The sequence below is a fragment of the Aquarana catesbeiana genome, linkage group LG10 (genome assembly GCF_042186555.1).
Source record: "Aquarana catesbeiana isolate 2022-GZ linkage group LG10, ASM4218655v1, whole genome shotgun sequence".
NCBI classification, from domain to species: Eukaryota; Metazoa; Chordata; class Amphibia; order Anura; family Ranidae; genus Aquarana; species Aquarana catesbeiana.
Window position 1 is genome coordinate 52696872 of NC_133333.1, and position 26211 is coordinate 52723082.

Below are 26211 nucleotides of genomic sequence, written 5' to 3' on the forward strand. Positions count from 1 at the left end.
ATACCGCTATACCTCTTTGTAAAGTTTAATGTAAACCCTAACTGAATGGCTTTAGCTTAATATACTATTTTTTACTTTTTTTTCATCCCTTCGTTGCATATCAGCCACAGGGCTGCTGAAAAGGTAATACAACTGATCCTGTTGTACTGGGCCCAGGCCTCATCAGCTAAACAGGAGGGACCAGGCAACTTTAGGCCTTTATGCAACTCTGCCTAAATAAATAAATAGATTTTATTGAACAACACCCCTTAAATTACATTTTCCTGGGCCCCATCCTGTCAACAGAGGGGCCCAGGAAGTGGGAGCAGAGAAGGAACTTTTTTTGTTTTTCATTTTTGAGGCGTAGGTGGATAAAGTCAGTTTCGCTGTTCTCCTGCACCTCTGGGGGTGGGGGGGGTTGGAGTGCCCCATCAGGAAGGTTGTACGGGGCCCCATGATTTCTAACAGCAGCCCTAACAGCCCATCACCACCAGAACCCATCTTCCTATGTGCTGTCTAAAGCCTGGTACATACACACCAAGATGCGTCTGGTTCAGCAGGAAACAGTCAAATTTCGATACATGTGTATTCCTCTCTGTTCAACAGAAGCTGGCCCTGCTGTAAAGCCAGCATTTAATCAGCTACTGCAGCCAATGGCTGCCACGCTGATCATTGTATTCTGACGGGGGAGTCCCTGCTGCCAGAATACAATAGAACAGCGGAGGAGACCCCTGCATCCACATTGATTGTGTGGATTTTGGAATGAGCTTTTTTACTTCAACCAGTCCAAACTTATGCTGGCCATACACTATACGAAAAATCGTTCGTATAGACACTTCGTTCGTTTTTCGGCAAAATAATGGGCACAAATCGATAATCGTTTGTGACGTTTTTGAGGAAAAAAAACGAACGGGAAGTTTGGAAAATTTCTGCCGAACGTACGATAAATTGCAAGGTTAATGTGTTTCCCGTCTGAACTGTCTGCACTAGGTATATGTAAAAAAAACGAACAAAAAATTATTTATTCATGTCCACTGAACAATTTATCGGTCATTACATGATGGCACGATCGTTTGCGGTCGCGGTTGAACGTTTGTTTTTCGAAAATGTGTTCGGCCGATTTTTCATATAGTGTATGGCCAGCATCAGTCTGTGAACCCTGTTTAAAGCTAGCTGTGAGGTCCGACAGGCTGCCCCCCACCCCCCCTTTTCTGCATGGTCATCTGACCACACAGCTAACATGGGGATGGCTGCATTGATAGATGGCACTTTTCTCCATCTCCAAGCCTTTGCCTGGAACATTTTAGCTAATATGCTCCCCTTTCCCTGTTTTCCCTGTGAGACATTTGTCTCGGGAAGTGCTTGGAGACAGTGAAAAATGCCATCTGTCAAAGCAGCCATCTACTTGCTAGCTGTGTTGTTGGATGGCCATGGGGAAAAGGAGAGCAACCTGTCTAACCTTAGACAGCACATAGGAAGATGGGCCAAAGTGCTGTAATGTATTTTGTCTCCAGGGGAACTGAACACTTTGATAAAATTAGAAGCGAGACTTCTTCTTTAACCCCTTTGCAATGCATGGATATATGCAGCCTCATTGGTGTGGGTCTTCTTCTGTGAAGCTGCATATGTGCACACCTGTGTGTTGTGCTTGCCAATACAGACACCAAGCTGTCACCAACAGCTCCAAGTAATGATCAGGAGGACTGGCTCTTGATCACATGATCACCGTGATAGCCTGTGATTAGCTATCACAGTAATCAGTACCTGTACAGCCCACCTCTGTATTCTTTCTCCTCTTGAATGGAGAAAAAGATGAATTGTAAACTAGAGGAGAAACTTGTAAAAAAAAAAAAAAAAAAAGTTGAGTAAAAAAATAAAAAATAAAATAAAGATAAAATAGTTTGATTGGGGCTTGATCTAGGTCATAGTTAGGGTCAAAAGTCACGATCAGTGTTTTAGGTAGGATACAAAAAAAGCAAAATCTGCACTACTGTTTCTAGGCCCATCTATGGGTACAAACAAAGAATTTATTGTGAATTGTGGTTGGTCATGATAATGCCAGGAAACATACAACTACATTTCAAAAAAGTGTATTTTGTTTACTGTTTAGAGACAGTTTTGCTTTGAATATAAAAAAAAAAGAGATTTCCATTACCAAACAAAGTATGATTTACCTGGATACACTAAATGTTTGCGATGATATGTACAGTTTTACTAACACACGCCAAAGTTGCAAAACTGGTTTTAGGGGTAAAGATTTGCTTTACCTTCGTCATGACGGTGTTATTAACGGTAAAGAAAGCGGTAAAAGTTCACTGAACTCCAGGTAATCAGTTAAATACACCTATGGGAACGTTTTTATCTGCCAAAGGTTTTGTAATTCGCTACAACCCCTTTTTGGAATTCATACACCTCTGCCAGACAGCACAGCCAGCAGGGTAACTCCACTTTCTCTGTAAGGGCTCATTCACACGAGCTTTGGTCTCTGAAGAGAGATTAACATAGTTACATAGTTAGTCAGGTTGAAAAAAGACACAAGTCCATCCAGTTCAACCAAAAAAAACAAAAAAAAACAACAAAAAAAAAAATATTGTACAATCCAATATACCCAATCCTATACCCACAGTTGATCCAGAGGAAGGCAAAAAAACCCTGCAGAGCATGCTCCAATTTGCTACAGCAGGGGAAAAAATTCCTTCCTGATCCCCCAAGAGGCAATCAGATTTTCCCTGGATCAACTTTACCTATAAATGTCAGTATCCAGTTATATTATGTACATTTAGGAAAGTATCCAGGCCTTTCTTAAAGCAATCTACTGAGCTGGCCAGAACTACCTCTGGAGGGAGTCTATTCCACATTTTCACAGCTCTTACTGTGAAGAAACCTTTCCGTATTTGGAGATGAAATCTCTTTTCCTCTAGGCGTAAAGAGTTACCCCTTGTCCTCAGTGTTAACCGTAAAGTGAATAACTCCACACCAAGTTCACTATATGGACCCCTTATATATTTAGATCGCTCTTCAGAGAGCATTTGACGGGTGGCAAGGAGGCACTGTATTGCCTCCTCTCTGCCTGCTTTAAGCCCATGATTGCCACACTAGCACACTGTTGTGGGCAGGTTAACCCCTTCACACCTAACAAATCTCAATGCCTAAGCACAATTTTGCAATTTTTACATGTATTAGTAAAACCATACATATCATCAGAATCCAGGTGGATTATACCTTGTTTTTTTCAGGACAAATTGGGCTTTCATTTGGTAGTAAATTGTTATGGATATCTCCTGATTTATTTTATTTATTTATTTATTTTATTATCAAAGGAAAACTGGCCTACAATAGTAAGAAAAGTATTTTTTTTTTAATTTAGCTGTATATTTTATTGTTACTACCATAACCTAACCCCAACCAAAGAACAACCCAAAAAAAATTCTCCTGCTCCTGATGATTGCAGGGATACCACATATGTATATGTCAGTTGTTGTTTTTACCCATAGTACAGACCAGAAACAATAGTGCACATTTTGCTCTTTTTTTTTCTGCTCTTCCTAAAACACACTGACACTAATGCCCTGTACACACGTTCGGAATTTCCGACGGTAAATGGGCGATCGGAGCTTGTTGTCGGAAATTCCGAGTGGGCTCCATCGGACTTTTTCCATCGGAATTTCCCAAACACAAAGTTTGAGAGCTGGCTCTAAAATTTTCCGACAACAAGCTCCGATCGCACATTTTCCGATCGTGTGTAGACAATTCTGACGCACAAAGTGCCACGCATGCTCGGAATCAAGCAGAAGAGCTGCACTGGCTGTAGAACTTCATTTTTCTCGGGTCATCGTACGTGTTGTACGTCACCGCGTTCTTGACGTTCAGAATTTCCGACCAAGTTTGTGTGACCGTGCGTATGCAAGACAAGTTTGAGCCAACATCCGTCGGAAAAAATCTGATGGATTGTTGTCGGAATGTCCGATCGTGTGTACGGGGCATAAGACTACTTTCACACTGGGGCAGTTTTTAGGTGCTTTAGCACTAGAAATAGCCTCTGAAAAGCGCCTGAAAACCGCCTCCAGTTCAATGCAGTGCAGTGTCTTTTTACAACAGGGCGGTGCATCCTGCAAGCAGTATCTTTGGGGCGGGCTGGGAGCGCTGTATTTAGTGCTCCCAAAACCCCCTGCCCATTGCAATAGATGGGCAGCGTTACGAAAGTGCCTTAAAAGCGCTTTGAAAGCACCGCAAAACTGGAATTTTTCTAATCTTTTTTTATTTTGGTAAAAATCGCCCCGCTAGCAGCCGAAAAGTGTTGCAAAAGCGCCGCTAAAACGAGCGCCGCATTAGCGCTAACGGCCGGCGCTGCCAGTGTGAAAGTACTCTAACTAGCACTGATGCTAATTAAAAGAAAAAAATATCTTGCCCAAAATATACTTTCCCTTATCTTTGACCTTACTTGACCCAAACACTAACCTTGGCACAAACCTTGATCTGGGTATTTTTTCTTTATTTTTTTCTTTTATTTTTCACTATTTATTTTTTTTTATTTTACTTTACACACACTTTTTTTCCCTCTTTCTGCAAGGAAAGAGATAGATTGGGGGTTATTTATGAAAGGCAAATCCACTTTGCACTACAAGTGCACTTTCAAGTGCAGTCGCTGTAGATCTGAGGGGGACATGCAAGGAAAATAAAAAACAGCATTTTAGCTTGCACATGATTGGCTGATAAAATCAGCAGAGATTCCCCTTATTTCAGATCTTCCCCTCAGATCTACAGCGACTGCACTTCCAAGTGCACTTTCAGTGCACAGGGTGATCTAATGTTCATAGATCGGTACCATGTGCAAGGACCCTTATGGGTAAGATGAAAACATTTTAATTGCCGGTGTATATCTACTAACCACAGTGAACTGGCTTCTTGGGCTACTGAATGGAGGTTGTTGAGAAGATGGACTGATACTGTCACCGCAATACAAATCTTCAGGGGTGATATTACCTGTGATGGGACATTGGTATTATTGTATCTGTCTTATGCTAAACATATATATTACATACAGCTAATAAAAGGATACTGTGTATTTACAACTTCTTTTATTAGGATTTGCATAATTTACAAAAAACTTTTAGCCTCGGTTCACACTATGAATCGCATATGAATCACACAGGAACCGCACCGCATCCCTGTATAATTCACATGCGATTCAGCACGATGCAATCTGAGCACATATAATCATTGAGGCTCCTTTCACACTGGGGCGGTGGGGGCGTCGGCGGTAAAACAGCGCTATTTTTAGCGCTGTTTTACCGTCGCTTTTGCGGCTGTATTCGGCTGCTAGCGGTGCGGTTTTAACCCCCGCTGGCGGGCGAAAAAGGGTTAAAACCGCTCGAATAGCGTTTTAACGCAATAACGACTGCAAACCGCCCCAGTGTGAAAGGGGTCTAAGTGATTATACATAGCGGGAGCTGATCTGCGGGTACCGCGGACTCGATGTCCGCAGGCAACCGCTGATCGTTCGTTACAGAGGCAGAACAACAGTCTGCCTATGTAAACAAGGCAGATTGCTGTTCTGTCAGCAGAGGTGGCCCGTCCATATGGGGTGCAGGGGAGCTGTCCCCCCAATCCATGCGCCCAGCCCCTAATCTACATGCAGGGCGCTGGACACATGGATTCCAATGGGGTTTTTATTTTTAGAAGCACAAGATTAGAGCCTGATGCTATAATTGGCTTAAAAAAAGGGTGGGCTTATGGCTGGGGGGGTTCGGGTGGCGGCAGCGGACAGATTGCCCCCCCCCCAAAAAAATATTCCACCAGCTGCCACTGTCTGTCAGTATGGAAGGCATGAATCCTCTGTTCCTGTAGGGACACGGATCCATGCCTTCACCTAGTAAAAGCACCTGCCACACTGTACACATAATCACTAGCTAGGCACACATTTAACCCTTTGATCGCCCCTGGTGTTAACCCCTTCCCAGCCAGCGTCATTAGTACAGTGACAGTGCATATTTTTAGCACTGATCACTGTATTAGTGTCAAAAGAAAGCTCCATTTGTGGAAAAAAAAGGACATATTTATTTATTTTATTTGGGTACAGCGTCGCACGACTTTACAATTGTCAGTTAAAGTAACACAGTGCCGTATCGCAAAAAATGGCTTGGTCATGAAGGGGGGTAAATCTTCTGAAGCTGAAGTGGTTAAAATTGCACTGACACCTGCTGCAGATCGCAGGGGCAGTGCGATTTGAATGTGGTGCAGAAAACGCGCACGGAACGTGGGTTTTCCGCACCGCATTCTAGTGTGAACTGAGGCTTAGAGAAGAAGTTGGAAAAGCAGTAATAACAGCTTAAAGCTCAACTCCATGTTAATTTAGTTTTCTGTCCACACTCACCTTCAGGGCTTTTTCACACCATGTCCATTAGGCTGTGCTGATGCAGGCTCAAGGACACAAAGAAAACAACTGTTTTCTTTGTGCCCTGTTTACTCTATATAGGTGTGTTGCATTGTGTTGTATAAAAATGCAGCATGTCTGCATCGCACACAAACACATTTTAACACGCAGCAATACAATTGCACCTATTATAATAATAAGAAAAACAAGTTGAGATCTCAAACCTTGATGTGGCCTGTACAGAAAAAAAAAAACACATGTAAATCACAGTTTAACATGCAGTAAAATACCATAGTTGCCAACTGTCCCGGATTTCCCGGGACATTCCCGGGATTTAGACTCCATTCCCGAATTTGTTGTGTCCTGGTAAGTGTCCCGAGAAATCCGGTTCTTCACGGATTTTCGCCGCCGCCACTAGAGGTCCGCGACCGGCAGAGACATTGTATGCACTTCAATCATCCTGACACCATAACAACCATGGTATCAGGATGATTGAAATGCTAACACCAGGTGTTTGGAGTATCTTTATCTGCTGATTGTTAAACTTTCTAGAATACACATATTTTTATTGTGTAGGATCTGGGGCTGCTGTCTCCTCATTTCCCTCTCCCCCTTTCCCCCTCTTCCCCCTCTCCCCCTTTCCCTCTCCCCCCTTTCCCTCTCCATCCCTCATTCATCTCAGACTCTAAACACACCCTCTTGAGCCATGCCCATTAAAGCCACGCCCACTATTTCACGTAAACCACGCCCGCACTTGTATATGTTTCCTAAACCACGCCTACAAATGAATACCCCGCCCCCTAATTATTGTACGGCTCCGCCTACAGCCAAAAAAGCGTCCCACTTTTTTTTTTTACAATGTTGGCAACTATGAAATACAGCATGATGCGTTACAAATCGCACATCAATATGCGTGTATTCTCTGTGTATATTCATGTTCATTGTGGTGTGAACAAGCCACAAATCCAAAACTGTCCCCAACGTAGCCCCTAGCCACAAGATGTCCACATTCTTCCAGGCTGAATAATGCCCAGCGTCACCTGGAGGACTGAGGAAAGACTGTGAGTGCAGGACGTCGTGCAGTGAGCTATGCTGGTGTCATTAGATCAGCACTGCTTTCTGCATCATGCAGGACCACCCGCCGCCAGGACAAGAACAAGGAGGAAGAGGACCCAGATCATCACAAGACCAACCAGAAGGCATCATAAAAAGGTAAATAAAGAAAATAATAAGATGCTGGCGAGAGGGCCTCACATCGAGTAAAGGGTCAATGGGTAGCAATGAGCCTGGGGTTGGACTTTAAAGTAGACATCAGTCCTATCTGGATGACATTTAGTTTTCTAAGAGTAGGTCTCCATTAAAAAAAAAATGTACCTATAGTTAAAGTAAGGAACACGACAGAATATGGAAATGTTCCAGTTATACTTACCAGAGGCCACTCTGTTGAACTCGTAGATTTTATGTGGGTTAGTAGAATCTGAGCTGTTATCCTTGAACACACGGATCTCACTCTTTCTATTAAGAGCAGAGCGAAAATTCCTTTTCCATACCGCTGGGTTTGCTGTGTCTGTGTTGGGGTTATAGCTACCACTGGCCATAGCCCAGGCCTGAGGAACAAGGAAACAATTTATTGCTTAATTTTTTCCGCAAAAGTGCAAATATGATAAATGTTATGAAACACTTATGTATCCACCACTGTTGCATTGGATTTCATTATGCATGTATAAATGTTTTGTGGTGACATCAAGTGGAAATTCTGTGTAACTGCAACTTGTTATTACTGAAGTCCAAAATGGTATATTCAAGTTTCCCTATATGTTGGGGCTAGTTTGCATAGTACCTAGATAGACCCCTTTCTTCTTCTTCTTCTTCTTGTTCGTGTTCCCTCAGTAACCTACCAGCCAACATAGTGGGCACAAAGCTTAGAAGATTATTGTCTCTTTGTCTCCATGTATTGCATTTTAACAAGTAAAACTACACTGGAATAAACTGCCATATCCTTTTGGAGAGTTAAGCTGTCTGTGGAGGGCTCCTATTCAGCAGGTCACCATACTAGCTGGATGGACCAAGGTCGAAGGCGGTATGTCCATGCATAAAGTGGTGCTTGAAATGTAACAGGACATAATCAACTAATAATGAGTTATTGAGTCATAAGTCTTCTAGTGATATTTATATACCAAATTTAGAACTAATAAAAATAAAGATTCTTAAAGACCAGTGGTGTCCAAACTGCAGCCCTTTGCTTGTCTTCTCAGACCCTTAGGGCACTGTTCCTTCTACTGCTATGAGGTTCTATTCCATCCACTGGCACCAACGGTGAGGTACCATTCCTTCCACTGACACAAACAGTGTCATACTTTTCTTCCCACGGACACGAGCAATGGGACACTAATCCTTCCACTGACACCAATTATAGGGCATAATTCCTCCCACCGATAATAACAATTGGGCACTTTTCCTACCACTGACACCAACAATGGCGCACTATTCTTTCCACTGGCACCAACAATGAGGTATAACCCCTTCCACTGATATACTGTAAATAATTGGGCACTATACCTCCCACTGACACCTGTAATAGGGTAGAATTCATATAGTTACATACATAGTTACATAGTTAGTAAGGTTGAATAAAGACACCAGTCCATCCAGTTCAACCTGAGTGAGTGTGGGTGCGTGTCTTCTACTAATGCCAAATATGGGGCCCTATTCCTCCTGTTGACCACAGGTGCTATATAACTTTTTACTTCAATTGACCTCAAAGGCTGACACATGGTCTGCTCACACTGATTCTGGGGCAGTTTCTGCTCCCACTGGCCACGGTCTGGTCCCCCTGAAGTCTGAAGCACAGTAAATTGGTCCTTTGTTTAGAAAATGTGGAGACTACTGTTATAAACTGAGGCAAATTGCCTGTGTTGCCTTTAACAAGCAATCAGACTGCAGCTGCTACATTCCCTGTGCAGGTTAACCAAATGTCTACATTTGGGAAAGCCATGTTTGCCTATAATTTTTAGAAAGCATTGACAATCTACCAAAAAATTATATTTTATTTATAAGTGGTGGATAGAGTCAGACCCTTGCTTCTCATGTGTCTTCAATACTTCAACAATGAGATCTCCCTGTCATAATTCCCAACTCTGTTCATGTCAACCTGGGAGTTTTGGGTTTTCCCACCAAATTCTGTATGCTCCAGCATTTCCTGCTGCATTCATTTAGAGTTGCCAATGTTTGAAAGTAAGTGGAAGGTACATCTTGATGGCTTTGTGGGGTACCATGTGCACCACTTACCAAACACATATGTGGAAAAAGTGGGTGTGTCGCTTCAGAGTGTATGGACTCTAGGACTATAGGATAGCAATTTTTTCACTATGCTTTGTTATGTTTAATGCACACTTGTTTGCAACAAAGCTGCCTCCCTTTCTATTCAAACAAATGTCTAGGATCAAGCCATTGATCTGGCTGTCAGTTTCATTGTTTCTGCTGCTGTCTCTGCCCATGTTTACAGAGGAACAGGCACAGCTGTAATTGGAGGTGGTTGTTACAAGGCTTTGTGTAGCCTGGTAAGTCCCCCACCACACAGAGGAAGAGGATCTGGACTACTTAAACTGCTGTGAATGCTGAGAGGACCTGATGGTTTTGAGAGAGGTATTTCCATGCAGACTATGCCTGCTTTGTGGACTAAGCAGAGGAACTACAGATTCCAGAGTCAATGGAGTTCTCGGGGGAAGGAAAAGGAGGAGGTTTGTTCCCGGGCTCTGGGAGATTCAAGGAGGACATTAAGGGAGAGAAAGTGTGTGTCTGGTTGCTCGTGAGAAGCTTACCACTGCACCGAGATAGGGAGAGGCACTGCAGAGGACACTCTCTGATACCTGAGATCATCACTCTAGCTGACTGAGCCTGCTGCCCATTTTTCGGAAAGAATGCTGTAGACTTTGCCGTTATTGACTGGAAAGAAGTGATCTGTTGCCACAGGAGTCAGTGAAAGGCCAATACACCTTGTTAAAAGGAACAGCATTGCCCGTGTGGGTCACAGTGTAGGTGCCTATACCAGTGTTTGGTAGAACTTTATGATTAGTGCTCCAACATCAGATTTGGAACCCAACGTGCTGGCCAGCGGGGAAAAGGGTTTAATATAGTTTGCTTTACTATTGTGGTACTACTCCCTTTATGCTGGATTACCCCTAGTATAGGGTTCAGGGACTATTCTCTATTCCACCCATTTGTCAACAACTGTACATCCTTATTGCCATTGTTTTACCTATTTGTTGAGAAATTCCTACTATTTTCCTATCCTTTAAACTGTTGGGGTACTGTATAATTTTGCAATAAATATTACCTCTTCATCTCAGTTAAGTCAGAGTGTGTGGTACTACTTGCAGAGTTGTGGGCACAGGGAACAGTGGACCCAGGAAACAGCAGCTTCTTCATGAATAAGTGCTACAGAGGTCATACTAAGTGTGCCGTTTCAGGAACTCAAGAGCAGATACCTTACCAAGTAAGTCTCTGAGAGTTATAAGAAATTGTCAGGTTGTTTAATCCTTCTGCATCTACCAAACACTGAAATATCTTTTTTTTTTTGTAACCTGGTCCTCTGTGATGGTGCCTGGGCCTAGGAGCCAGTCCCTATTCCTGGGCACTGGACTGGGGGAGTGACATCGCCACTTCCCCTCGTTGCTGACCCAGCCAGTGTCAGCTGCAGAGGACAAGAAACTGGAAAGGATCATGGGTATGGTAAGTATATGAGAGTCGGGGATGCGCTTTCTTCTGGGCATTTTTCTTTTAACATTTTCAAGACACATTAGGCAGCCAGGAGCGCCAAAACTTTGCAGCAGTTTTCCTCAATGTAAGGTGATACTGGTGCTTTTTTTTATGCGTCCATGGGTACACATGTGGATACTTTGTCACAAAATTGACACAAAATTTTTGCTGTGAAATAATGGCTATATGTATAAGCCCTATAGGTGTTAGGAAGGGCACAGATATTAGAGGATGGACAGACATGAAGAAACAATCTGACTGCTTTCAGTTTTGCCTACTGGTTGCCTCTCTCTGGGCTAGTCTCAGCTGAGAACATACATTAATTTAATGACGACGGGAGGGAAACTTTCAGCTGCCAGTGATCATTTCATCAAAGATGGTCACTATCCTGATTGGCTTTGGGTGTCTGGCATCCTTTGTTCTTACCCACAAACGAAAACTGACACACAAGCTTGCTTTTTTCTCAAATCTTTGGGTACTTGGATTAGAAATTTTTTGTAAAACTAATTACCATATATAGGATGCTGGGTTTATTCTAAAAATTGTACAGCAGCCTTGTAATAGGACAGTTCCAAAGAGCATAGGAAAACACAGACTTTGCAAGTTATTCATTGACTTCAGGTATATCGTTTTTTCATAAGCTTATTACTTTCATACTTGGTAATAACATCAGCAGCCCCCACCTCGTGTAAGTCAGGAGACAAGTTTACCTCAAATATTTTCACATCGTCCTCACATTTATCCTGTCTTAGGCCATGTTTCCATGGTATCTCAAACTGTGTCTGCTCCGAGTTCGTCCATCTGAGACCTGGATACCTCTGGCTGTTGATCTGCTCTTCCAGCCAAGGAATTATACGTGGCTTCTGAAAGCTCATCCTCACAAACTGTGTGCTTTCCTGTATAAGGAATCTGATCATAAGAGATTTTACTTAGTAAACCATATTTTTACATTCATACAAATATTAAACATAGAACTCCATAGATGATTCAGAATGTTCCATTTCCATCACTGGTCCTTAGCTTTCTCTACGCTGGGAACCAATGTCTCAGAATTCTCCTACAGTTTTGAACAAAGTCCAATGAGATTCCCAAACAAAAGGTCTGACTGCCCAAAAGCTCTTAATATTGATATTTGTTTAAAAAAAATGGGAACATCGAGCCATTTCAGGTTTCAAGGATTTCCCCCTTCCTCAGGGCTTAAGCATGATGGATCAATATAAAGGGTGGCACAGTCACCAGGAATTAATTATTTGCTGTATTCATATTGGATCTTATCTGCTGATCCTGGTTATAGCCACTTTTTTTATGGAACACTCATTTCCTCAAATGTACCCACCATTCTTAAGCTCTAAAGAAGAGGGAGATGCATGAACCCCAGAAATTTGTTGACTGTTCTACATTGTGTTTCTGTGATCAAATGTTAATATTACAAGTCTAAAGGCTAAAAAATGGTAGAAATCGGCTGGTTAGGCTATCTGTTCTTCTGCTTCTGTCGAACGGGCATCCTGGAAAACCAGCATCCGACTAGCATCTGACAAGCGCTGGCACCCAATGGCTGTGAGCGCTGATCAGTGTGTTTTGGCGGTTGGGCATTCCCCCTTTCAGAATACAACAGCACATCAGGGGAGATCACCACAACGCTTGTGTTAGTATAGGGATCTCTCCATATTTTTTTTTCCAGCCCGCTGGGTTGAGCGAAAAGAGACTTCTAGTGTCTACCCAGCTTTAGGATTCTTAGACCTTACTCATTGTACTTTGTACACTTGAATTTTCTATTCTAGGCCCCTTGATTAAGGGAGGCCCAGCCTTTGTTAAGAATGGCCTTACCAGAGCCACTGTGCATTATTGCAATCAGATTAGTCTACTGATAATTTAACTGCAGTGCCTCTTCTACTTCCAGGTCTTCATTGCTACCTGGGACCCCTTTGGGAAAGCTCACCCCTTCAATCAAAATATTGACCATTGTTGCCAAGACATAAAGTGATGGGAAAAGCCAACATTTTAGAGTTGCCACCAGAGTAAGCAGTAATGGAAATCTTCCATTGTGGAAAAATGGTTCGATGTCAAAGCTAGACATACACTTCCAGATTTTTTAAATTTCACCCTGAGGGTAACAACAGGGATCTATGAATCTCCCCTGCTGGCTGTTGTTATATAACAGCTGACTCCAGTTAGAATACTTGAACAGTGCCTACAGTACATCTAATAAGATGCAGCTGCTGCTTGGCTCCAAATTTTCTGCCGGACCCTTTGAACAATCAACTTTTGTTTAGCCAGGTAGTGCAATCAGGGGAACCCTTGGTTCGAATTTTGGCAGAATCAGCATGAATTGGCAGAAATTTAAGCCATGTATGAAAGCCTTAAAGAAGAGTTCCAGTAATTCGATTACTTTACACAATAAAGCTACCTATACGGGCGTCAGTTTTGTTTGTTCAACCAGTCGGTTGAATGAAAAAAATGACCTTATTCCCCCATCCACAAACAACCCTGCTTTCAGAATACACAGATCAGTTCTTTAGCCTATTTCCTGCGGCAATGATTGAGCGATAATATTCTGTCAGGGTGGTTGAACAGAAGTTGCTTGGTAGATTGACTTCTGTTCATCTACAGTGGCCACACATGGATCGAAATTCAGCTGGTCTACTGAACTGGCCTAACTTCGATCCTTGTATGGCCAGCTTTTACTTTTGGCCAGCTTGGTGAATCAATAATTTACTGTTTGTAGCCCATGCTACATACAGGAAGGAACATCCTTTTCTGGCGAGTTCCTTCCTTGGTAAGGTTAACCACTTGCCAACCGTCTTACGCCGATATACGTCGGCAAATTTGCAAGGGTGCGCGAAATCACAAACCCGTATGTCGCTTCGGCGGCGGCTAGCGGGCACGCGTGCCCGCGGGTCCCACGGACTCGATGTCTGCCGGTGGCTCGCGATCCTGGCACGGAGAGGCAGAAGGGGGAGATGCCTATGTAAACAAGGCATTTCCCTGTTTTGCCTAGCAACATGATAGGGATCTACTGCTCCCAGTGATTGGGAGCCGTGATCTCTGTCATGTTCTAGTGAGCCCACCCCCCCTACAGTTAGAACACACCCAGGGAACACACTTGACCCCTTGATCGCCCCCTAGTGTTTAACCCCTTCCCTGCCAGTGACATTTACACAGTAATCAGTGCATTTTTATAGCACTGAACGCTGTATAGATGACAATGGTCCCAAAATAGTGTCAAAAGTGTCCGATCTGTCCGCTGCAATGACACAGTCACGATAAAAATCGCAGATTGCCGCCATTACTAATAAAAAAAATTATAATAAAAATGCCATAAATCTATCCCCTATTTTGTAGACGCGATAACTTTTTCGCAAACCGATCAATATACGCTTATTGCGATTTTTTTTTTACCGAAAACATGTAGAAGAATACATATCGGCCTAAACTGAGGAAGAAATTTGTTTTTTTTAATACATTTTTTGGGGTTATTTATTATAGCAAAAAGTAAAAAATATTGCTTTTTTTTTTTTAAATGTTTGCTTTTTTTTGTTTATAGCGCAAAAAATAAAAACCGCAGAGGTAATCAAATATCATCAAAAGAAAGCTTTATTTGTGGTAAAAAAAGAACGTCAATTTTGTTAGGGTACAACATCGCTTGACTGCGCACTTGTCAGTTAAAGTGACGCAGTGCTGTATCGCAAAAAAGGGCTTGGTCAGGAAGGGGGTAAATCATTCCAGGGCTGAAGTGGTTAAATAAAGATACCTGTCCGTCCAATTCAGCCTGAGAGTGTGTGTTGTTTTTTTTTTTTGTCACTGCCATTTTCCATATCCCTGTACATTGTGTTCATTAAGAACATTTTTTTTATATTATCTATACTCCCTGCTGACATCACCAACTTTGGAAAGAAGTGCTACATCCTCACTGCTCTAAGGCCCCTTTCACACTGGGGCGGTGGGGGCGTCGGCGGTACAACAGCGCTATTTTTAGCGCTGCTGTACCGTCGTTCTTGCAGCTGTATTCAGCCGCTAGCGGTGCGGTTTTAACCCCCGCTGGCGGCCGAAAAAGGGTTAAAATCCCTCGTACAGCGCGGCTATAGCCGCGGTATTGCAGCGGTATAGCCGCGCTGTCCCATTGATTTCAATGGGCAGGAGCGGTTTAGGAGCGGTGAATACACCGCTCCTTCACCGCTCCAAAAAAGCGGTTTGCAGGACTTTTTTCACCGCCCTGCCTGCGCACCGCTTCAGTGTGAAAGCCCTTGGGCTTTCACACTGAACAAACAGCGGAGGCTGTTTAGGGGCGGTTTGCAGGCGGTATTGTTAGCACAATACCGCCTGCAAACCACCCCAGTGTGAAAGGGGTCTAACAGTAAGGAATCCCTTACACAGTTTAAGATTGAACCGCTTCTCGTCCAACTTTATTGTGTGGCCGCGTGCAAGGCAGCCATCAGAAATTTTTGGGCCCCTTTCACAGCTTTAGGCCTGCCCCCCCTCCCCCCCGAGCCTGACCACCAACATTCCCCAGGGCTTGCCTATGGGCCATCCTACCGAATCCGCACACCAGCCACCTCACCTTTACGCACTCAGCCTCCCCCTCAATTCTGTATATATGTCAGCCCCCCCCACACACCTGTATATTTGTCAGCCCCCCCCCCCCCCTCCAAACCTGTATATTTGTCAGCCCCCCTCACACCTGTATATATGTCAGCCCCCCCCACACACACACACACATACACACCTGTATGTACAGTATCTCACAAAAGTGAGTACACCCCTCACATTTTTGTAAATATTTTATTATATCTTTTCATGTGACACCACTGAAGAAATTACACTTTGCTACAATGTAAAGTAGTGAGTGTACAGCTTGTATAACAGTGTAAATTTGCTGTCCCCTCAAAATAACTCAACACACAGCCATTAATGTCTAAACCGCTGGCAACAAAAGTGAGTACATCCCTAAGTGATATTTGTCCAAATTGGGCCTAATTAACCATTTTCTCTCCTCGGTGTCATGTGACTCGTTAGTGTACAAGGTCTCATGTGTGAAAGGGGAGCAGGTGTGTTAAATTTGGTGTTATCGCTCTCACTCTCTCATACTGGTCACTGGAAGTTCAACATGACACCTCATGGCAAATAACTCTCTGAGGATCTGAAAAAAACAATTGTTGCTCTACATAAAAATGGCCTAGGGCCTAGGCTGTATTAAGATTGCCAAGACCCTAAAACTGAGCTGCAGCTGGCTGGCCAAGACCATACAGCGGTTTAACAGGACAGGTTCCACTCAGAACAGGCCTCGCCATGGTCAACCAAAGAAGTTTCGTGCACGTGCTCAGCTCATATCTAAAGGTTGTCTTTGGGAAATATACTTATGAGTGCTGCCAGCATTGCTGCAGAGGTTGAAGGGGTGGGGGGTCAGCCTGTCAGTGCTCAGACCATACCCCGCACACTGCATCAAATTGTTCTGCATGGCTGTCCTCGCAGAAGGAAGCCTCTTCAAAAGGTGATGCACAAGAAAGTCCGCAAACAGTTTTCTGAAGACAAGCAGACTAAGGACATAGATTACTGGAACCATGACCTGTGGTCTGATGAGACAAAGATAAACTTATTTGGTTCAGATGGTGTCAAGCATGTGTGGCGGCAACCAGGTGAGGAGTACAAAGACAAGTGTGTCTTGCCTACAGTCAAGCATGGTGGTGGGAGTGTCATGATCTGGGGCTGCATGAGTGCTGCTGGCACTGGGGAACTACAGTTCATTGAGGGAACCATGAATGCCAACATGTACTGTGACTTTCTGAAGCAGAGCATGATCCCCTCTGGGCCGCAGGGCAGTATTCCAACATGATAACAACACCCAAACACATCTCCAAGATGACCACTGCCTTGCTAAAGAAACTGAGGGTAAAGGTGATGGACTGGCCAAGCATGTCTCCAGACTTAAACCATATTGACCATCTGTGGGGCATCCTCAAACAGAAGGTGGAGGAGCGCAAGGTCCTTAACATCCACCAGCTCCGTGATGTTGTCATGGAGGAGTGGAAGAGGACTCCAGCGGCAACCTGTGAAGCTCTGGTGAACTCCATGCCCAAGAGGGTTAAGGCAGTGCTGGAAAATAATGGTGGCCACACAAAATATTGACACTTTGGGCTCAATTTGGACATTTTCACTTAGGGGTGTACTCATTTTTGTTGCCAGCGGTTTAGACATTAATGGCTGTGTGTTGAGTTATTTTGAGGGGACAGCAAATTTACACTGTTATACAAGCTGTACACTCACTACTTTACAATGTAGCAAAGTGTCATTTCTTTAGAGTCGGTTCACACAGGGGCAGCATGACTTGCAGCGCGACTCACAGAGGCGATCTACACACGACTTCAGTGGCAACTTGCAAAATGACTTCTGTATAGAAGTCAATGCAAGTCACCTGAAGTCGCACCAAAAGTAGTACAGGAACCTTTTTCTAAGTCGGAGCGACTTGAGTCGCTCTTATTAGAACGGTTCCATTGTACAGAACGGAATGCGACTTGTCAGGCGGCTAAGTCACCTGACAAGTCACCCCTGTGTGAACCAGGTCTCAGTGTTGTCATATGAAAAGATATAATAAAATATTTACAAAAATGTGAGGGGTGTACTCACTTTTGTGAGATACTGTATGTCAGCCACAACACATACACCTGTATATATATATGGCAGCCCCACATACACAAATCTGTACACACACAAGCCTCTGGCCCCTCCCTGTACACAAACAGCCCCCCTCCCTTACCTACATAGCCCCTACTTGTGGCTTCCTACGTCCCAGCTCATTTTCACAAAGCTGACATGTTGCTGAGAAGCATAGTACAGGCAGATCACTGTCACACGAGGGGTGCACATGCACATAGTAGCCAGAGGTGGCAGTAAAGAGCTCGATGCCTGAGCTCAGTGACATGAGAACTGCAGAAACTGTGAGATCACAGTTTCTGCACTGTGGTCCCCTTCACCCATCCTGCCTTCTTCTGGCCCAGGCGGGCCCTTACAGTTGTAATGGCTATACCCCCCTGATGTCGGCCCTGGCCACGTGTCTTCTTTAGAAACCTAAGATTAAATAGTTTCCTCCCAATGCTAGAGTCATCTTTTTTCTTCAATAAAACACTATTTGCATAGTATCACACTATTGAAGCTTTCTTTCTCCCTATCAAACTTCTTTGGATGATCTGGAGATACCGCTGTGAGTGGAGGCTATAGTGAAAGATTTACCTGCTGTTTTAATGTCTTCAGGGGCTTTGCCCCATTACCCCGCAGAGGTTATTCTGCTTGTTTGTTTGACCATCCTAGCGATAGGTGGTCTCTACTATCCGGTAAGAGCCCCTGATTACTACTTGTGGTGTGTCACGGAAGATTCAGTATTTATCACCTTGTGGAGGAATACACATCTATTCATCTTGGACTTTTTGATATTATGTTATGGACTTATTTATTTATTAATTCGGTGGATCTGGTATTTATTTTTCTTGCACATTGCACTTTCTATGCTCTTTTTAGTGTGTTGCAACACTCAGTACATTTAATTCATCAGTGCGATTATATGTTCATTAGACTTATTTATTTAATCAGTGGATTTGTCGTTTATCGATTTCGGCACATTGCACTTTATTTTTTAGTGTGTCATAGCACTTAATACAGTATATATATATATATATATATATATATATATATATATATATATATATATATATATATATATATATATATTTGATTAATTGATTAGCGAGATTGTTATTTTGTATTTTTCAATATTAAACCTTTTCTGCAACATAGGAAGCTTTAGAAGGGGAATCCCTTACTATGGGGATATTTCCTCTTATTTTCTGTTGCATCTCTTGAAAGGAAGTGAAGGGAAATCTCCCCAGTGAGACACAGAGTGCAAAAAATTAAAATGATAGGGAAAAACAAAGAAAAAGTTTGGCTATACAAACAAATTAATCCTTTGGCAATTTAAAGTAGAACTTCACCCAAAGAGGAACGATCCACTCTTCCTCCTCCTCCCCCCTCCTCTGCCATATTTGGATTATTTTTTTTGGGGGGGGGTACCTAGTTTTGACAGGTACTCGCTCCCACTTCTGCTCGGATTGTCTTCTCCCCCCGGGCAGGATCTTGGGCAGGTGAATGTCTGTTTATTAACCAGTTCTTGATTGCGCTATAGCCAAAAGACGGCTACAGTGTGCTTGTCCAGTTCTGGGAGGGCGTCAATTGATGTCCTCCCAGAACTAGGCCCTCCGCTGTGGCAGGCATCTGGCAAGCTCTGTGATCACTGTGAACTTAGGACACAGCTGATCACAGATCAGGGTAAAAGACAAATCAAAGCCGATCACATGTAAATAAGCTTGACGATTATCAGCATTTCCTGTCCTCGAGCGCTGTTACAGCGTGAGGAGAGGAGAGCTGGTAACCGGCAAGTGTGACAGGGGACTTCTAGTGTCCTGATTATCAGTGCAGCCTCAACAGTGCCCATCAGTGCTGCCTATCAGTGCCCATCAGTGCTGCCTATCAGTGCCTCACTATCGGTGTCTCCTCATCAGTGCTGCCTATCAGTGCCTCACTATCAGTGTGTCCTCATCAGTACTGCCTATCAGTGCCACCTATCAGTGTCTCCTCATCAGTGCTGCCTATCAGTGCCCATCAGTGCTGCCTATCAGTGCCCCACTATCAGTGTGTCCTCATCAGTACTGCCTATCAGTGGAACCTATCAGTGTCTCCTCGTCAGTGCTGCCTATCAATGCCTCACTATCAGTGTGTCCTCTTCAGTACTGCCTATCAGTGCCACCTATCAGTGTGTCTTCATCAGTACTGCCTATCAGTGCCACCTATCAGTGTGTCCTCATCAGTACTGCCTATCAGTGCCACCTATCAGTGTGTCCTCATCAGTACTGCCTATCAGTGCCACCTATCAGTGTGTCCTCATCAGTGCTGCCTATCAGTGCCCATCAGTGCTGCCTATCAGTGCCCCACTATCAGTGTGTCCTCATCAGTACTGCCTATCAGTGGAACCTATCAGTGTCTCCTCGTCAGTGCTGCCTATCAATGCCTCACTATCAATGTGTTCTCATCAGTACTGCCTATCAGTGCCACCTATCAGTGTGTCCTCATCAGTACTGCCTATCAGTGCCACCTATCAGTGTGTCCTCATCAGTACTGCCTATCAGTGCCCATCAGTGCTGCCTATCAGTGCCCCACTATCAGTGTGTCCTCATCAGTACTGCCTATGAGTGGAACCTATCAGCGTCTCCTCGTCAGTGCTGCCTATCAATGCCTCACTATCAGTGTGTCCTCATCAGTACTGCCTATCAGTGCCACCTATCAGTGTGTCCTCATCAGTACTGCCTATCAGTGCCACCTATCAGTGTGTCCTCATCAGTACTGCCTATCAGTGCCACCTATCAGTGTGTCTTCATCAGTACTGCCTATCAGTGCCACCTATCAGTGTGTCCTCATCAGTACTGCCTATCAGTGCCACCTATCAGTGTGTCCTCATCAGTACTGCCTATCAGTGCCACCTATCAGTGTGTCCTCATCAGTACTGCCTATCAGTGCCACCTATCAGTGTGTCCTCATCAGTACTGCCTATCAGTGCCACCTATCAGTGTGTCCTCATCAGTACTGCCTATCAGTGCCACCTATCAGTGTTTCCTCATTAGTACTGCCTATCAGTGCCACTCAGTGATGCCCATCAGTGCTGCCTATCAGTGCCCATTAGCTCCGCCTATTAGTGCCCATCAGTGCAGCCTCATCAGCACACATTAATGAAGGAGAAAAATTACTTATTTGCAACATTTAAAAACAGAAACTAAGAAAAACAGTTTTTACGCAGCATTATTGGTCTTTTTTTTGTTTGTTTTGCATACAAAAAAAGACCCAAGTAGTGATATTTGTCTCCTCCTCCCCTCCGGCACCCCATTTGGCACCTTTCAGGAGGGAGGGAGGAACGGGTCCGACCGATTCGTACGTGATGACGTACAACCGGACTAAAACAAGGACGTTCATAGCCAGTAGCCAATAGCTGCCCTAGCGTCGGTTTTTGTTCGTCGGATTAGCATACAGACGAGCAGGCTTTTCGACCGGACTCGAGTCCGTCAGAAAGATTTGAAACATGTTTCATTTCTAGGTCCGTCGAACTTTTGGTGAAAAAAAGTCCGCTGGAGCCCACACACGATCGAATTGTCCGCTGGACTCCGGTCCGCCGGACCAAGTATGCCGTAAAGTCCAGTCGTGTGTACGCGGCATAAGGGTCATCCTGGGGAGTATGTGTTCTCATAAGCGCTGTATTTTATATTTTTTATTTTTATACACAATTTATCACAATGTTGATGCTAGCTGCTGATTTGTATTTTTCTTTGTCTCACCAGTAGCGCAACTTTTTCCACATATTTTTAAGGTGTAGCACTACCCACGCAATTGTCATTCAAAGAGCGACAGCACGGAATGCTGAAAATTTGCCTGGGCAGGAAAGGGTTGAAAGCGCTGAGTAGGCAAGTGGATAAAAGTCAGCAGCTACAGTTTTTGTAGTTGCTAACAATTAATTTGCACACATCTGAATGAAGCTCCTCTTTAAGCACGCCTGATTATATTTACAGCTGGCCAAAAAGTCAACTTCAATTATTTGGATCCTGCTCGAATGTTCTGCTGTCATTTGATATGAATGGACAGATTTAGTCTGTAACATGTACAGATGAATGCAGCTGCCTTCTAACATGTGATCAAAGAATATTTTTCCAAAAGGCTTAACCGCATACATGAACAAAGATCAGATCAGTGTTCCCTTAATGGAAAATATTTTTTGATTTTATAATAATAATACAATCTTACCTTGAAAGCTTAGCGTGGACAGCAGACGGTTGCTTCAGCTCTCAGAGGTGGTTATGGTTTCAGTTTCAATTACTGTAAACTCCTTCCTCTTTGGGCCGCCCCTGTCACTGCACAGCTTCAATCTGGTTGGCTAAACACAGTGATCTCATTGTGGATTTCCCTGAGATGTGTGCAGAAAAATAGAGAAAAGAAAAAGAACAAAGACAATTGCTTCTGAGTTTTCTTGCTTTCTAGATGCACTTGGAATGTAGCATTGCAATTGATTCAAATGTTATGTAGCAGTTTTTACATTTATGTAAAATGTCAATGTGAAAATATTTTTAACTTTTCTCATACATCTCAAACTAATTTCAGGATAACCTTGAATTGGTCTGAAAACATTTTATTTGTACATTTGCCTTGTTTTTCTAAGCTGTGGTCTTTAACCATTTTTTCTTTTTTTTTTTTAAGGCAATTTTTTTACATGAAAATTAATTTTAAGGCACAAAACATTATATATTTTCTGACTTACAGAATTCAATTGTGGTAATTAAATGTTTTTATTTTGCATACCTGTTTATCCAATCAATATTTGCTGTAAAAATACACTCAAATAAATTTCTTCACGTCCATAGCAATTTTTTAAATTTTTCACACACTACATATTTTTTTCATGGAAAATTGCATAAAACCCCCAAACAATTATATTATTTCTGAAAGAAGAGTAAAATGACGATAGTTGTATTTTTTATGTTGCATGATATTAGCAAAACTGTTTATCAAATGTATATTTTCTGTAAAAAAAAAAAAAAAAAAACACAAAAATTTGAATTCACACAAACACAACATAACACCCAATTTGTTGGTAAAATATAAAAGATGGGGATGCATTGAGCAAATTGTGGCGCAATCGCTGTTTTCATACATGTGTGTGCCAGGAGCAATAGAGTTGCTTTATATTATCATAATATACATTTTTTGCCCTTTTTAAAAAAAATAACTTTAGGGATAACAAGCCCCCTGTGTGATAGCATAGACAGGGGGCAGGTTCTCTTTATAAAAACACAGCGCAGTAAAAGTGCACAGTTATGAGCTTGTTTTAATCACGTGAATTCTGGACCATTTTCTAAAGAGGTAGTAAACTTTTAAAATAAAAAAAAATAAAAAATTTTTCTCCCTGCAAAGTAAAGACATAGGTGTTATTTACGAAAGGCAAATCCACTTTGCACTGCAAGTGCACTTGGAAGTGCAGCCTCTCTTAATCTGAGGGGTAGATCTGAAATGAGTGGAAGCTCTGCTGATTTTATAATCCAATCATGTGCAAGCTAAAATGCTGTTTTTTATTTTCCTTGCATGTCCCCCTCAGATCTACATCGACTTTACCTCCAAGTGCACTTACAGTGCATAGTGGATTTTCCTTTAGTAAATAACCCCCATAGCGTGGTAGTATGTATTGCATGCTAGCAGGTTATGAAAAACTTACCTTGAAACAAAGCCCTCCAGCGGTGCACTCTGACCGCTGCAGAGGCCTCCATTTTCAACTGGTCTTCCTTCCTGGTACATGGGCTGCGGCTGCTTGAATGGGCGAACTGTGATAACTTCACTCCCGCGCATGCACGCAGGAGTCACAGCGATGGCACAGAGCTCTGAAGTAAAGCCACGGGTATGCCGTTCCTTCAGAGCGCATGCCCGATAATGTCATCAGCTGATAACCAAGTGAATATCTCCTAGACAGTGCACGTTTAGGAGATATTCAATGAACCTTCAGGTAAACTTTATTATAAGCTTACCTGGAGGTTAAAATCAATATCCAGAGTTTACTACCACTTTAAATGTCTTATGGATGGCAAGTGTTTAATTTTTGGTCTCACAAACACCACAAAAACTCCAAATCATCTGTAAAATACAATGAAACTGGGTCAACTAAATTGATACCAAATATGGCAACGGCTTAAAATTGCATGTGTCTGCGAAATGGTGAAAAACTATTATACCTAAAATTGACCATAGGTGAAGCTTAAAGTGGTTATAAACCCGAAAATAATAATAAAAACAAACAAAAAACAAACAGAAAAAAAACCCCTGTAAAACAAAGGCATAATGAGCTTGTATGCATCACATACTAGCTCATTATAAAATACTTACCTTAGACTGAAGCTGTTGCAGCAGCCTGCACACCGCGGTGACCAGCAACATGTCTCCTGCAGTTATTTCAGGGTTCGCGGGCTCCGGCGCTGTGATTGGCCGGAGCAGCGATGACGTCACTCCCGGGCATGCGTGAGGGAGCCACCGGTCATGGCATGCTGCTGAAGAAATGGCATGAGCAAGCCGTTTCTTCAGTGCGCAATGCGCGATATTGTCGGCGCAAGCGTATATGGTAAATATCTTCTAAACCGTGCAAGTTTAGGAGATATTTACAGTACCTACAGGTAAGCCTTATTATAGGCTTACCTGTAGGTACAAGTGGTGTAACGGGGTTTACAACCAGGATAAATTCTTACAACCACTTTAAAGACCACTTTAAAAAAATCGGTATAACTCATCATTTTTTTTTTTTTACAAGAAAACAGCTCATCAATTTAGTGTTAACCGTAACTGATGGCCCTAGAATTATTCTTTTCTAGTGTGTGCTGCAATACCCAATACGGATTTCACAATCGGCATTTACCACAAGGCCTCCTCTATACTCTACCTGTTAAAGGTGTACTTGATTTATTGTTTTTCCAGCTGCACCGGCCAAAATCTGACAGTTCTGAAACCAGAAGTGCTCAGAGTTGAGTGTTTCTGAGTTTGTGCATCGCAGAGAAGATTTGGAAACGAAGGTCCACATTTTTGTGGTTACAGAGAAGAAAAGGAAACAACCAACACAGAGAGCACGCCATGGCTTGCAGAATCCGAACAGTTACCCTGGCCCTATACTGTACAATTTCTTTCATTCAGCTCCATGGGCTGAATAAGAGAAATATATTGGTTTCCCCGTCCACACCAAACAATGTGGATGGACAAAATTCTCCTGCCTTCTACTGTATTGTAAAGAGCCTGCACTTGCTGTGAGAATACCTGAACAGTGTTCTTCCCAAATTTTGCTTGGCTCATCAGCAGCTTAAAGCCACATACACGCGATCGGATTTTCCAACGGGAAATGTGTGATGACAGGCTGTTGGCGGAAAATCCGATCGTTCGTACGCTCCATTGGAAAATTGTTGTCGGATTTTCTGTGGACAAATGTTGGATGACAGGTTTTAAAACTTTCCGCGGATAAATGTCTATTGTCGGATTTTCCGAGCGTGTGTACACAAGTCTGTTGGACAAAAGTTCAAAGGACAAACACGCATGCTCGGAGGCAAGGACGAGCCAGAAGCGGTCGGTCTTGTAAACTAGTGTTCGTAATGGAGAATTAACATTCGTGACGTGGCAAATTATGAAATCTCGAAATGCAACTCACATTCTCTTCTTCTATAATGGGATAATAATGAAGCTGTTTTGCTTGTGATACTGATGGAGTTATTGCAAACGAATTTTAAAAGGTTTTTTTATTCTAGTGATATCAAGAATAATACTATTATGCTTTTTTTTTTTTTGGGCAAGTTACCACAACACCATTATCCCGTAGTTTTTAAGATCAAAGATACAACTATGTTGGTGTCCCTTGTCAATTTTACATTGTATTTTTTAAAATGTAACTGCCTACTCCCAAACTGTCATTTGAAGTAAAACACATAGCCAAGTATTATTCTCCACAATTTTGTTATTGTGCATTAAAAAAAAACAAAAAACAAAACAAATAAAATTAGACATGCTATCTGCCAATAGAACTTAACCAAAAAGTGCATTCTATGCATCCAAAAATATAGAAAATATAACAAACCAAATCGTTATTATTATACGAAAAAATAAAATAAAAGCCTCATGCATGTGTTCTATTTCTTAATATAGGGGTCAACAATGCCAAGAGTTGGTGAAAGCAGGGGTCCGTCATCCGGAGATAATTCCAAAAAACATCTGGATTATTCTCCTGGAGCTCCCGCAGCATAGGCATATGACATAATTGGTCACGATTAACCACTTTAGCCCCGGAAGGATTTACTGACCAGAGCACTTTTTACAATTTGGCACTGCGTCGCTTTAACTGCTAATTGCGCGGTCATGCAATGCTGTACCCAAACGAAATTTGCATCCTTTTCTTCCCACAAATAGAGCTTTCTTTTGATGGTATTTGATCACCTCTGCCATTTTTATTTTTTGCGCTATAAATGGAAAAAGACCGAAAATTTTGAAAACAAATGATATTT

General features: G+C 42.7%; 1 protein-coding gene across 1 annotated transcript in view; it reads right to left on the reverse strand.

Moving 5' to 3' along the window:
* The window catches only part of LOC141110686 (interferon regulatory factor 3-like), a 50298-nt gene extending 28215 nt beyond the window's left edge, over positions 1-22083 (reverse strand). The window contains exons 1-4 of the mRNA XM_073602185.1: positions 21941-22083; positions 11821-12019; positions 7782-7959; positions 4868-4962 (exon numbers count right to left, since the gene is read on the reverse strand). Of these exons, the coding sequence (XP_073458286.1) occupies positions 4868-4962; positions 7782-7959; positions 11821-11985 (438 nt within the window). The 5' untranslated portion in view covers positions 11986-12019; positions 21941-22083. The remainder of the gene's footprint in view (positions 1-4867; positions 4963-7781; positions 7960-11820; positions 12020-21940) is intronic.
* Positions 22084-26211: the final 4128 nt, after the last annotated feature.